The sequence below is a fragment of the Filicampus tigris genome, chromosome 11 (genome assembly GCF_054856515.1).
Source record: "Filicampus tigris isolate MCC_2025a chromosome 11, RoL_Ftig_1.0, whole genome shotgun sequence".
NCBI classification, from domain to species: Eukaryota; Metazoa; Chordata; class Actinopteri; order Syngnathiformes; family Syngnathidae; genus Filicampus; species Filicampus tigris.
This window is the reverse complement of record NC_141227.1, coordinates 2134264-2149051: the sequence shown is the minus strand read 5'-3', so window position 1 is coordinate 2149051 and position 14788 is coordinate 2134264. Positions and strand designations below refer to the sequence as shown.

The window sequence follows — 14788 nt, the reverse complement described above, 5'->3', positions numbered from 1 at the left end:
CCACCTCCCCTGAAATGACGTCGGCGGATGACTGGATCTATTTTGGTGTGTCCCATATTCCACAGCCTAGCAGAAGGGGCTGAGGTAAGTGAGCGCTGGCGAATGACATCTACCTCTGGGGTGAAGTCTGGGTTTCCCTCATTTGTCAGGGTCGATGCATCTTGCCTGTCAATGGTCACCATATTGTTAGGGTCATCTGAGTAGGGAGTAGATGATCGAGCGGGAGTAGCGGCAGTTGCTCCCACGTTTTGGCTACTGCCTGCCTCTTTTAAGCCCTTTGATTGATGTTGGAATGCTTCCTCCATCCTCTGCAGTTGCTGCAGTATCTGCAGATTTTGCTGCTGCATCTGTTACAAGATGCCAAGCCAAGCTGGGGCCTGTTCTTGGACAGCACCTGCCCCCTCATCACCTTTTGATGACATCTCCTCTTCTTTGTTTTTAACTTTTATTTTTCTTCATCCACCAATCCTTGCAGAGATTGCTGATTTGGGGAGAACTTGGCAACCAGAATACTTTGCGCTGATTTTGGGAGAACCTGGCAACCAGCGCGCTGCAATCCTGCTACTTGCCGGCGGGAAATGTAACATCTCTGGACAGCGACAGCAGAGCACGGCAGTTAGCTGGCACAATTACACACTTTTGTAGTAAGCAGGGACTGCAGTTTGCAGATAATTGGCCTTCTTTCTGGGGCCGACCCGACCTGCTTAAGGTGGACGGCCTTCACCCTAACTGGGAAGGCGCCATCACTCTTTCTAGAAATATGGATTACTGTTTGAGCCTTCCATGACAGTTCACATCAGAGCGGTCGGGTTATAGGCGATTATGGTAAAAACGGGTATGGAGTCGGTAAGGCTAGAGTTAACTAGCGCTATGCTAGACTCTGACAACACACATAGTTTTTTATTTAGATTAGAGCTGTACACACCACATATTCCTGCATCACATAGCGATATTGTTTCTACTGATGATAATGATAGTACTCGAGAGCCGATAAATAAATACCATATTCCGACAGTCGTACCCTCCCGCCGCGCTTATAATTGTACGATGTACAATCAATACTGGACCCAGGGAACACAATCTTATTAATATTATGATTAGGAATCCTATTACGGGCAATTATCCGGATAAACCTGTTTTACTGAAACTCGGTTTGTTTAATATTAGACCACTCTCTTCGAAAGCCCTGTTAGTTAATGACCTCATAAGAGACCATAAACTTAACATGATTGGGCTTTGCAAGACCTGGTTAAAACCTGATATTTTTTGAGGCCTCCCCTCCAAACTTCGTTAGTTCACATGTTGCGCGCCCTCATAAGAAAGGTGGGGGTGTAGCCCTTATTTATGAATCTGATTTCAAACTTAGCACGCATTCTAGCGACACCTTTAAAACATTTGAAGTACTCATTATGCAATCTACAACCTCATTGCCGTTTTTTCTCGCAGTTATTTACTGTCCCCCCGGCTCGTACGCTGGATTTTTAGATGAGTTCTCTGAGTTTTTGGTGGATTTGGTAATTCATGCAAATAATATAGTGATTATGGGTGACTTTAACATTCATATGAATCTCCCGTCGGAACCACTTACAGCGGCGTTTCAGACAATAATTGATAGCTTTGATTTCACGCAGATAATTGACGAAGCGACGCATAAAAACGGTATTACTTTAGATTTGGAGTCACTGATAGTGTAGTGGTACACACGCCTGAGTTGTGTGTGGGCAGCGTGGGATCGATTCCCGCTCAGTGATGGTGTCTGTGTGTGCCCTGCGACTGGCTGGCGACCAGTTCGGGGTGTAGTCTGCCTTTGCCCGTTGACAGCTGGGATAGGCTCCAGCACCTCCCCGCGACCCTGTATAGGATAAGCAGTTTGGAAGATGACACATGACACATGACACTTTAGATTTGGTATTAACCCAAGGTTTAGCATGCTCAAATGTAATGGTGTTACCGTACACTACTGTTATGTCCTACCATTACTTTATAAAATTTGAAGTGCGGGCTCATTACCATCGTCCTGACCACAATCAAAGCTTTAGCAGCCGAAATATTAGTTCTTCAACCACCGCTGCGCTGTCTGAGCTACTGCCCTTGGCAACTGCTTCGTTTCCGAGCTATATTGGTTCGATTGACAATCTCACAAATGATTTTAATGCTGCTCTGTTAAATCCCCTTGACTCTGTCGCACCATTAAGACATAAAACTCCTAAACAGCCTACTCCGTCGTTTACTGAGGAAACCCGCTCACTTAAACAATCATGTATGAAGCTAGAGCGCAAATGGTGTGCGACTAAACTTGAGGTCTTCTATCAGGCATAGTGTGATAGCTTACAAATATCTAAAAAAAGCACTCGCCTTAGCCAAAACTATTTACTTTTCCAGATTAATTGTTCTAAATAAAAACAATCCTAAATATTTATTTGATACCGTGGCAATGCTAACGCAACAGCTGCCGACCTCCAATAGCTCCTCCCATTCAGCCCATGACTTCATGCAATTCTTTACGCAGACGATTGAGCGCATTCGGGACGAGGTTAAGGACACCACTCCTAAAACCCTGTTGAATTCTGCGAATACTGATGCTAGTAGGGGTATTATGCCTGATAACTGTCTGACAACCCTATCTCTTTTTAAAATAGTATCTCTTGAAAGCCTAACAAAATTAGTTGGTGCGGCAAAACAGACAACTTGCGTGCTCGACCCGCTTTCTGGTAAACTCATCAAAGAATTGTTTACAACCCTCCGTCTTAACCCATCATTAACTTATCACTCACCTCGGGCACTGTACCAGCAGCTTTTAAAACCGCTGTCACTCGACCTCTGATTAAACCTGCCAAACCTTGATCCAGGGAACCTCAGTAATTATAGGTCGGTTTCAGATCTCCCGTTTATTGCGAAAATTGTCAAAAAAGTTGTAACGCAACAGCTTAGTGACTATATGGCCGCTAATAATCGATTTGAAATTCTTCAGTCAGGATTTAAAGCCCATCACTCTACTGAGACTAGGGGTGGGCGGATCAATCCAAATATCGATATTATTGATACTAAGCAAGTACTTGGATCGGATCGATACTATTGTCCTGGGATCCATACTCTGCTCAAAGCTCCGCCCTCCACCCGACCACCCACCGCAAACTGTTGTAGTAGAAGTATTTTTTTTTTTCTACTGTTAAAGGTTTTTACATTGTATTGTTTACACTATTTGAACTACTGACTTTATTTTCAAAATATTTTGCAATGAGATGTATTTTAGTTGGCATGTTGACATGTTTTTGGCTTGACACTCTTGACTTTTGTTCTGAAACAGTTGTTGTCGTAGAAGTATTTTATTTTTTGATACTGTTAAAGTTTGCATTGTAGTTATTTAATTAAAAAAAATAATAATAATAATAAAAAAAAAATTTAAAAAAAAAAAAATTATATATATATATATATATATATATATATATATATATATATATATATATATATATATATATATATATATATATATATAAACATAATACACAAACTCAAGGGGGGTCATAACTAGTGTTGTTCCGATGACATTTTTTCCTCCCGATACCAATTCCAATACCCAGCTGTGCGGTATCGTCAGATGCCGATACTGTATCGATACCAGACTTTTGAAAAAAATAAATAAAAGAATAAAAAAAAGATATATATGAGCATTTTTTACTTGTAATTCTAAAGAACTGCATACTCACTTAGATGTAAAACCATTGCTATCATGGCTTGGTCAGACTTAAAAACCTTTGTGAAACAGGAAAAAATAAGAAATAATATACACGAGGTATCTTTGAGGGAGGGCGGCACGGTGGGCAACTGGTTAGCACATCCGCCTCACAGTTCAGAGGTCGTGGGTTCGATCCTGGCCCCTGATGCAGGTCTCCCGGTGTGGAGTTTGCATGTTCTCCCCGTGCCTGCGTGGGTTTTCTCCGGGTACTCCGGTTTCCTCCCACATTCCAAAAACATGCATGGTAAGTTGATTGGACTGTCTGAATTGCCCCTAGGTGTGATTGTGAGTGCGGATGTTTGTCTCTGTGTGCTCTGCGATTCGCTGGCAACCAATTCAGGCTGTCCCCCGCCTACTGCCCGAAGACAGCTGGGATAGGCTCCAGCACGTCCTTGTGAGGATAAGCGGTGTAGATAATGGATGGATGGATGGATCTTTGAGAGCAATTACATAAGCTATAGGACATTATTATAAACGTTTGTTTTGAATATTAGTGACCCATCGCAACAACTTCCGCTCCCAAATCCACTTTCAAAACCAATAATAAGCAGTACAAAAATCCAACAAGTTCAACTCCATAATCCAAAATTGAGTAGGGTTTGTTGTTGCGGTCCATTTTCCTTGTTCATGCTCGCTGCCGCTGCTGCCGCCGCCGCCGCCGCCACTACCGCCGCCGCCGCCGCTAGCTCTTGGTGCTTGTTCACATGTTTTGTCCTCAAATGTTTTATCAGGTTTGACGTATTGAACATGGCCACTTTAGTTCCACCTCTTGAAAACTTTCGCACCGCTAATTTTGCACTTACCTGTTGTACTCGCTGGAGTTTCTATGTTGAAGTACAGTAGTTCCATATCGCCGCCGACATTATTTCTCCTGTACCTCACAGTTTTTTTTTTCTCTCAACATGAAAAAGCAGCCCCGCCATTGGTTAAGAGCGTCCACTCTGGGCCAATAGCGATGGTTAATACTGAACAGTCACCACACACCAGTGTCGTGAATGACCAAGATACAAGGCGCTGCATTCAATGTAAATTGAGCAGGGTTTGTTGTTGCGGTCAATTCCCCTTGTTAATGCTCGCTGCCGCCGCCGCGGCAGACTCTCGTGCTCGTTCACATGTTTCGTTCTCAAATGTTGCATCAGGTTTAACGTACTGAACCCGGCCACTTTGGTTCCGCCTCTTGCAACATTCGCTATAGCTGGAGTTTCTATGTTGAAGTAGTTACATATCGCCGACATTTTATCTTCTGTACCCCACTGCCCCCCCCACACACACACAAAACATGAAAAAGCAGCAGGGAGCAAGATACAAAGCGCTGCATTCAACGTTCTTTACTAGTACAGCATCGGGAAATGGCATCGGCACGTTATTTGTAAGTACTCGCAGATACTGATACCAGTGTTTTAATGTGGTATCAGGATACCACTCGATACCAATGTCGGTATTGAGACAACACTAGTCATAACATTTCCAAGCAAAAAGTATCGGTATCTTATCGGTATCGGCCGATACTACTCTGAGTTTACTTGGTATCGGATCGATACCAAAATTCCCAGTATTGCCCACCCCTAACTGAGACGGCTCTTGCTAAAGTAACTAATGATCTTCTCTTAGCTATGGACGCCGACACCTCATCAATACTACTCTTACTTGACCTTAGTGCTGCTTTTGATACCGTCGATAACATAACATACTATTAGAACGCCTTGAAGGATATGTTGGTATCTCAGGCTCAGCACTTTCTTGGTTTAATTCTTACCTCTCAGAAAGGATGCACCGTGTAATTCATGGTAATGCGACTTCTGAGTTTTGTGAAGTTACATGTGGAGTCTCGCAGGGATCCGTGCTAGGACCCCTATTGTTTAACATCTGCATGCTTCCGCTTGGTGATATTATACAAAAATATAACATTAGTTTTTACTGTTATGCTGACGATAACCAATTATATATGCCGCTCGAGATAACAAACCCGGCTAATTGCTGTAATTTAGAGGCGTGCCTTGCCGAGATTAAACAATGGATGTCTCTCAATTTTTTGCTTTTTAACTCTGATAAAACCGAGATGTTGATTATTGGCCCTGCTCGTCATCGGCACCTATTTATGAACACCACTCTGAAGCTCGATAAATGTACTATTACCCAAAGTGATTCAACCAAAAATCTTGGTGTTATATTCGACCCAACTCTGTCTTTTCAAATGCACATTAAGAATATTACTAGAACCACATTTTTCCATCTCCGTAATATTGCTAAAATTCATTACACTACATCACTACATTACAGTTCTAGTTCGCAGAATAACAAAATAGCCCTTTGTGATATGTCTTCACTATACAAGAAATTATGCGCAGCATTTTTTCTTTTGCATTAAACACTACTTGTTTTTTTAGTTCTGTGAGAATACTTAATCAATAAAAACGGAGCAACCAAATTAGCAAGAGCTATTAACAGTATCCATACAATACATTTTTGTCGACGTGATAAATCGTGGGTACATAGACACGTTGAAAACAGAGCTACAGTAGTCAAGTACTATGCTAACAGTGAAACGCATCATTAGATTGCAATCTATCGCCGTAAAATAGTCCAAAGCTATTATTTGAGACAGAATGACATTATGAAATACATATTAATAAATTTGATATACACGTTGCTGACTTTACCTGCGGTGAAGATGCGTCTCCTGAGCCACTGGAAGCGCCGTCCGATCCGCTTGCATTCGCCATCTTTGTTTTCTTCTCTACGCATGCGCGCGGAGAGGAATCGCGGATTGATTAGCTCCCCTTCGGACCTGCCGGTGTTCTGCGTGACGTCATCCTAATTTGCATGATGTGAAGATTCGTCCTCAAAAAAGGGATTCGTCCTAAACTGGCAATTCGTTCATAGTGAAGATTCGTAGTCATAGAAGCGAGAGTTGTATTCACAAAACAATGGCACTCACAGTTTTTATTAGGGATGGGACGAGACTATAATCCCACGAGACGAGATGTCTCACGAGATTGAGTCCGTGAGAACGAGATGTGATTTTTGCTAAATTTCGAATATAAAAAAATACCTAATGTAATTTTTTCAGTTTTCAAAATGTTTTTTATCGAACAGACTGCAAGAAAATTAATCATCTAGCTCTAAAGTGCAAATGCAATCAGGAGTCACTTTTGTTACATGCTCTCAAAGCTCTCAAATATTGCTGCAATAACAGCTAAAAATGAGATTTTTCCTCTTACTGAATACTTTGACAAAATCCCACTGTGCTCGTGGGGCAGTAACTCAATTGTATATAGTGTTTTATGTTAATTCATTGGCTTTATTTATTTCTATTTTTATTTATATTTTATATATTTGTTAATATTTATTTATATATTTATTAATAGATGTATCACGGCCTCTTATTGTTTTTTTATTTATTGTATTGTTTTTAAAGTGCTTTGTTACAGCTCTAGCTGTTATGAAATGTGCTATATAAATAAAATAGTGTTGTATTGTAGAGTTCAACTTGTTTCTCAGTCGATCTTCAACAAGTGGAATGTCACTGCGTCTGTATCAAGATTTCTGCAACTCGTCGTAGTTCTGGGCTCCTCAGAGCTGCAGATACGGCACCCCGCTGCTCTAGATCGCGAGCCATCATGTCCAAAGAGTTGTTCTAGCGCGTGATTACGTCCATAATTAGTTTGTGTGCGGGCAGCTCGAGCTGTCTTTATTTAGACGTCAAAAGTGCTGCTGCTGTTTAGCATCGGTTAAAAAAAAGAAACTATACGCTTGACACGTCTAAACAAACATGATACGCGGCCAATTTTGGACCAGCTGCACTAGCGTTGCGTTAATTGCCTGCACAATAAGCACTTAATGTATGGCTCAAAGCCAGCCTCACGTATCGCCACATCCATGTTGAGAGCGTTGTCGGTCACAACAGCGACTCCGTGATTTGGCCTCGGAAGTTCCCATTCGGTGACAGCTCATTTTAGGACATCAGCTATATTCACCCGGACTGCAAAAGACCGTCAAAAGAAAACAGACCGATATGGGTTTTCCAGGGCCGATACGATACCGATTATTAGTAGAAGCCGATATTAATATGCATTAGAAAAAGGAAAAAATTGCAGTATAATTTTGGAATAAAAACTCCAGGTTTTGACTGTTTATATTACTTTAAGCACGTGTTTATAAAACAGCTTTTGTGATTTGCAATATGTTAAAGTTATTTTTTTTATATCTTAGAAAATGGACAACTTAGTTTTAAAATTCTGACAAAATGTACAGGGAGCTCCCAAGCTCAGCAGCATGTCTTATAAAGTTAAATGAAAACATACAATTAAATACAGTATCTCCTTTAAGTTTACAAAAGTAATAGTTTCCCCCAAATTCAATATACTGTAATACAAATGTTCATCTTTCACGTATCACTTATTATCTTTGTTTTGAAGTCCAAAAACAAAAAATCCTCAACGCAGCAACTGGCCAGCAGCGAAATGAACATCTCATCAACGCGACTGTCTTCTCTCCGTTTCTTTTTGTGGGTGTTCCTTTATTCTTGCGTATCTCAAATGCAGCTGCCGTCTTCGTCATCCTGGCTTTTTGTGGCAGAAAGTCGTGACACAAGCACAGCCATTACTGACTTTCACTCGCAGTGCCTTCCTATGAATTTCTGCATCAGCTTTAATGTGGCTTTCAAACACAGACACATACACTCACATGCATTCACTTCTTATTGCCTATAAATTTGATCAGCAACGTTATTTCAAGTGGTTCAGCCTTTCTCCACAGCCATGGGGTTGACGCAGCAAATTAATGGCTAGTTGGAGTCATCCTGCGAGCTAACAACTAGCGGGGGGAGGCAACTTTATTTATATAGCACATTTAATACACAAGGTAATTTGATGTGTTTTGCACGGAATTAAAATTGCTCTAAATTCAAGTGATTCACACTTAAGGCATGTGTAGAGTGACTGGTTCACTTGTGTTTATATAACGTTAATGGGCTCATAGTAATGTTACAAGTAGTTGTGAGTTGTAGAAGAGATACTGTATTACAATTTTGCCAACGTCCCGTTTGCAATATTTTCTCCTCTTGGGGTGCGTGCGTGAGTCTTGAAAGGCAGTGCTCTTGCTCAACTCTCTTGAAGAAACAAGCAGGTTTGACTGCTGATTGGCTGTTACCCACTGCACGAGCAACCAATCAGATGGTGCTGTGGGCGGTTCAAGGCCGGACAAAGTCACAGCCTAAGCATCATACATCAGACAGAGACGTGCGCTGCGGCTATAAGAGCCAAAATAATTGGGTTTTTAATTGATCGCATATCGATGCCGATGCCGATAATCGCCAAAATGCAAAATATCTAACCCGATAATTGCCTGACCGATAATCGGGTTATCATTATTATTATGATTATGATTATTATTATTATTATTATTATTATTATTATTATTATTATTACACACACGCACACACATACACCCCACACACACAAAATCTAAATTAGGCGCAGTGTATTTGCAGGAGAAAACACAGCTCACCGCGCACACGTCATCACGTACGTCTTACGTCATGCCGACGCCATCACAACACCGTCGGAACTTTTCAGGAATCGAATGGGCTGTTGCTGTCCTGAGTGTCCTCTTCTGCTTTGATCAACGACCGGTCGTATTGTGCTGTTTTCGCCTGCTTTTAAAAACAAGCAGTTCTCTTACACCGGAGAGTTCGTACTTCGTCGTGTGTGCGGAGTGAACAGCAGTGCTTGTCAAGCTCCTAGCATGCTGCTGTTTCAGCTACCAGATGATGTTTTGTATCATATACTGTCTTATTTGGACTGTAAAACACTGAGTCGCCTCTGTCAGGTATCTAAAGTGATTTGCCACATTGTAAGCCGCGATGTGGTGTGGAAGAAGATTGCCAAAGGGTTGCTAAACACTGGAATAACTCGATATTGGACAGACATGTAAGATGAGTCACGTGGGCGTGCTGTGTATTTTAACTTAGCATTCGCATAAACTTGCTACCCGTGATGCTCTGGTGGATTGGACGAATGAGTTGAATGAATGACACTAAGGTGTGTAAAGGACTTGCTTGCTGTACTTAAGACGTACAGATTCAGCTACTTGTAAAAGTAAAACATGTGTTTAGCACAATGAAAAAAACATACTACTACCTACTTCTGGCACACAGGGGTGATTAAAGTTTAATTATAAGTTGTGTCAGAAAACTTCCAGGACTTGGGTCACAAAAGATATAATTCAATTCCAAATTACACCTAACGCACTTCCTTCTCTGCCACGTCTTAATGCAATCCTCTGTGGCTCTGTTGTACCAGAACCCCCTTGAGTTTGGGGGCGCGGGGGGGATTACTCCTCACCCAGGACGGATGAGGAGGGAAGTTGCTTCAGCATTGTGTAATTCTTCCCAGCCCGGAATTGTCGGATGCATTAAGGGCATTAAAGTGGAAGTCAACCTAAACATATTTTTCTCAAGAATATGTTCTATGCAGGGCGGCACGGTGGACGACTGGTTAGCATGTCCGCCTGGTTAGCATGTCCGCCTCACAGTTCAGAGGTCGTGGGTTCGATCCCGGCTCCGGCCTCCCTGTGTGGAGTTTGCATGTTCTCCCCGTGCCTGCGTGGGTTTCCTCCGGGTACTCCGGTTTCCTCCCACATTCCAAAAACATGCATGATAAGTTGATTGTATTGTCTAAATTGCCCCTAGATGTGATTGTGAGTGCGGATGTTTGTCTCTGTGTGCCCTGCGATTGGCAACCAATTCAGGGTGTCCCCCGCCTACTGCCCAAAGACAGCTGGGATAGGCTCCAGCACGCCCGCGACCCTTGTGAGGGTAAGCGGTATGGATAATGAATGAATGAATGAATGAATGTTCTATGCAAGCCCAATAGTTGAAAAAAGGCATTCTGATAAATATTGCGTTTGTGGAATAATGCTGCATTCACACCAACTCCGTTGGGAGCGTTTGGCGCTGCGTTTCAATTGGAGTCAATGTAGTTCGCGCGGGCGGGCGCGGTTGCGTGTGTGGCGGCGTGAATGATGCGTTTGCACAGAAAATCCACCCATTGGCCCCATTTGTCGCATATAAAACAAATGAACTTTTTTGCCATTTCGCCTCGCCTATCAGCTTCGGGCATACTACATCACACACAGCCACACAGTGTCCTGTTCACTCGGCGGCTTTTTTTTTCTATCGAGCAATGGAGTATAAATAAAATATAGATTTTTGCTTTGTTATAAATACGACAAAAATAAGGCAACCCCCCACACACACAGATTTCAACTTAATAATGAACAACCAACTAGTTTTCATTTTTAGACATTCAGCATTTTATACTTCAATATAAACTGAGCGTAGCAGCCCACTGTTTTCCTTTCTAGAAACAGTGAGATTTTAGACAAATCTCTCCCCATAGATTTTGGTCTATGAGACAAAGTGATGTTAGAACCACAGTAGTGATTTTGTTGGCTAAAGGTCTAGATAGACCAATCCGACGTTGGTCATCTGTGACTGATGCTTACCCCCTGTGGCGTTGGGCCGACTGTTGGCACGTTGCGCTGGAAAAATACACCACAACGACAGACAGCGACGCTTACCATTAAAGTATGCGCATGCGTGAGATGTAATACACCTCCATACCATCGGCGGCAGTAGTCACTAGTCACTAGAAAAAGCCAAAGGGGACAGTGCCTCGGGATTTGCAGATCGAGGTGGTGGTCCCCCTTTTTAGGAAGCGGGAACGGAGAGTGTGCTCCAACTATAGGGCGATCACATTCCTCACCTCAGCTTCCCTGGCAAAGTCTATTCAGGGGTGCTGGAGAGGAGGGTCTGTCAGGAAGTTGAATCTCAGATTTAGGAGGAGCAGTGTGGTTTTCATCCTGGCCTTGGAACAGTGGACCAGCTCTACACCCTTGGCAGGTTACTCGATGGTGAATGGGAGTTGGCTCAACCAGCTAACATGTGCTTTGTGGACTTGGAAAGGCGTTCAACCGTGTACCCCGGGGATCTTGTTGAGGGTGCTCAAGAGAGTATCAGACGTCCTAATATGGGCAGTTTGATTCCTGTACAACCAGTGTCACAGTTTGGTCCGCATTGTCGGCCTAAGTCGGATTTGTTTCCAGTGAGGGTTGGACTTTGCCAAGGCTGCCCTTTGTCACAGATTCCGTTAATAACTTCTATGGACAGAATTTCTCCGCATAGCCGAGGTCTTGAGGGTGCCTGGTTTGGTCGTCTCAGTATTGCATCTCTGCTTTTTGCAGATGATGTGGTACTGTTGGCTTCTTCAAGCCGCGATCTTCAACTCTCACTGGAGCAGTTCGCAGCAGAGTGTGAAGCAAAGCGGATGAAAATTAGCACCTCCAAATCTGAGACCATAGTCCTCAGTCGGAAAAAGGTGGAGTGCCCACTCCAGATGAAATGCTGGCCCAAGTGGAGGAGTCCAAGTATTCAGTATTCAGTATTCAATATTCAGTATTCAATGTAATGCTGCTTTGAGTGTGTGTGTGTGGGTGTGTGGGCGTGTGTGTGTGTGTGTGGGGGGGGGGGGGGGGGGGGGGTGCATGTGTGTGTGTGTGTGTGTGCGTTTGTGCGTGCGTGCATGTGTGTGAGTCTGCTTTTCTCTAATCCGCTCCCAGCGAGTTGAATGTCTCTTCAAATTATACAAATGGTGAACAAAATAATTCACACTTATTTTTGAGGAAAGTGTTAGCAATGCATCACAACCTGTCGCTCTTTAAACTGGCGGTATAACTCTGGATGCCGGTCAGCGAGGTGCTTGGCCAAATTGGATGTGTTCCCACCACGAGCCAAAAAAAAAGCGCGCTTTGTCATGTTGGGCAGCTTGCCATGTGTTACTCCCTCGAAGCTAGAACAGACGCAAGTGGTTTCCTTTACAGCTGGTTTTATTGTCTTGCCACCACCGTGGAAACTAAACAGTACACACACAAAACACATTACCTTAGCATAAGTCATGCACAGCATGATTATCAACAAGAAAAGTATATACAACCGTAATGGGCCTGGTGAGAAGATATTCTTGAAAAAAAATATGTTTGGGTTGACTTCCGCTTGAAGTCTCATGATTTTCAAATTGTCGCGCTGTTAGGTAGCTTTTTTTCTTATTTAATATACTGTATAGCTTGTATGTTCATACCTACCTTCAGACAGATGGGGTTCTCAAGCAATTCTGCCCTAACATTAAAAAATGACCATGTGTAGTGTGATGACATAATAATCTTTCACTGTCATTTCTACTACGGCAGATATCCTCACATCCTGCTTAAAGACAGAGTGAAGATTGCTCAAAACTGGTGTGATGGTGTCTGTAAAAGAACTACTCCTTTGAAATGGAAAACAAAGTAAGTTATATTTTTCTTTTTCTTATGTGATTTCATGCAGGTGTTGTTATACATTTAAAATAAAAATATAGCGCTTATATTGTGTGCTATACACTCAAATACACTGACAATTTTTCATTTTTAATGTATAAATTATCCTGCAAGTGGAAATTCACCTTGCACTCTGTTGTAAATATTTTGTTGCATACTCCTGAGGACCAGATTACGCAGATCACTGAGAATAGGGGCATGCAAAAGTGCTGCACCTCTTGAGCTAGGGTTGGGTGTTCTGTGCCATGCTCAAGTGGACCTTAACAGTCATTAGGAAGCAGACTAGCATCTCTCTAAAGGCCTAGATAGACTAAAAAGACACTGGCCAACAATGACAGACGCTTACCCCCTGTGGCGTCCGGCCGGCTGTCGGCACGTCACGCTGGAGGAATACACCGCAACGACAGACAGCGACGCTGACCATTAAAGTACCTTCTGCGCATGCATAAGATGTAATACTCTTCCATACCATCGGCGGCGGTAGTCACCATTTCTCATGGGTAGAAAAAGCCAACCGGAAAGCTGTTGGCCGGGGACGGATTATAAAAATGTAAACGATGCATTCAGCTATATTCTTCGCTCACAAACTCCCACGCGAAGTAAACCATCACGTTCTCGACACGGTATTGTGAAATACATACATTGTCAACCCTAGCTCTTGTACTTGTAAGAAGATTAAGGCAGCGGAGGCGTGCTCACTGTTTTTCCGCATTTGTCACTTCCCGTTGGTGCTCCGTGTGCTGATTTGCTGGCTAACAGCCAATCAGAGTGACCAAATGTCAGGACTGGCGACACTACGACTGTGGCCACTACACCAAACAGACGACGCATTCAGACGCCACGACGCTTCACGACCTCCGACGTCGGTTTGGTCTATCAGAGCCTTAACATCTTATTGGCAATTTTTTGGTCCACAGTGGGACTCAAACCCTGACCCTCCAGTGTTCTCTAGCCCTTATCCTAGCAGAGCTGCCAAATGTTATAGATTGTCCGTAGTTTGTTACCGAAGTCACCAAACACTTAAGGCCTAGGTTCACCAATCAGACATCGGATGCCGGTAAGCATCAGGGTGTTGGATTGTGCCGTCTGATTGATGTAGCGAAGACCATCGTAACATCAAACCCCATCAGGAAGCATCTGGTGGGCGTTTAATCATGTTGAATCGGTGTCGAGAGTCGTGACATTTGGTCACTCTGATTGGCTGTTAGCTAGCGAATCAGCGCACAGGGTAAGAATAGGATGTGACAAATGCGTAAAAACAGTGAGCACGACTTTGCTGCCTTAATCTTCTTACAAGTACAAGAGCGACGGTTGATAATGTGTATTTCACGACACTGTGTCAAGAGCGTGAAGGTTTGCTTCGAGTGGGAGTTCATTGTGGGCGAAAAATATAGCTGAATGCATCGTTTACGTTTTTATAATCAGATCCCGGCCAATAGCTTTTCGGTTGGCTTTTTCTAACCATGATTAATATTGACTACTGCTGCCGATGGTATGGAGGGTTATTACATCTCACGCATGAGCAGAAAGTACTTTTTTAGTCAGCGTCGCAGTCTGTCGCTGCGGTGTATTTTTCGGGGGTAAAAGTCGGATTGGTCGATCTAGGCATTTACTCTTTAGGATTTGCTTGGTCATTTGAATGTAAAAAAAAAAACAATAAAAAAAACATGGGTCAAATTT

The 14788-nt window shown here is 42.9% G+C and overlaps 1 protein-coding gene and 1 pseudogene across 1 annotated transcript in view; both read left to right on the top strand.

Moving 5' to 3' along the window:
• Positions 1–1562: 1562 nt before the first annotated feature.
• Positions 1563–8324, top strand: LOC147139400 (uncharacterized; annotated as a pseudogene).
• Positions 8325–9261: 937 nt separating this feature from the next.
• Positions 9262–14788, top strand: part of fbxw4 (F-box and WD repeat domain containing 4) — an 84943-nt gene continuing 79416 nt past the window's right edge. The window contains exons 1-2 of the mRNA XM_086045557.1: positions 9262–9666; positions 12983–13078. Of these exons, the coding sequence (XP_085901683.1) occupies positions 9482–9666; positions 12983–13078 (281 nt within the window). The 5' untranslated portion in view covers positions 9262–9481. The remainder of the gene's footprint in view (positions 9667–12982; positions 13079–14788) is intronic.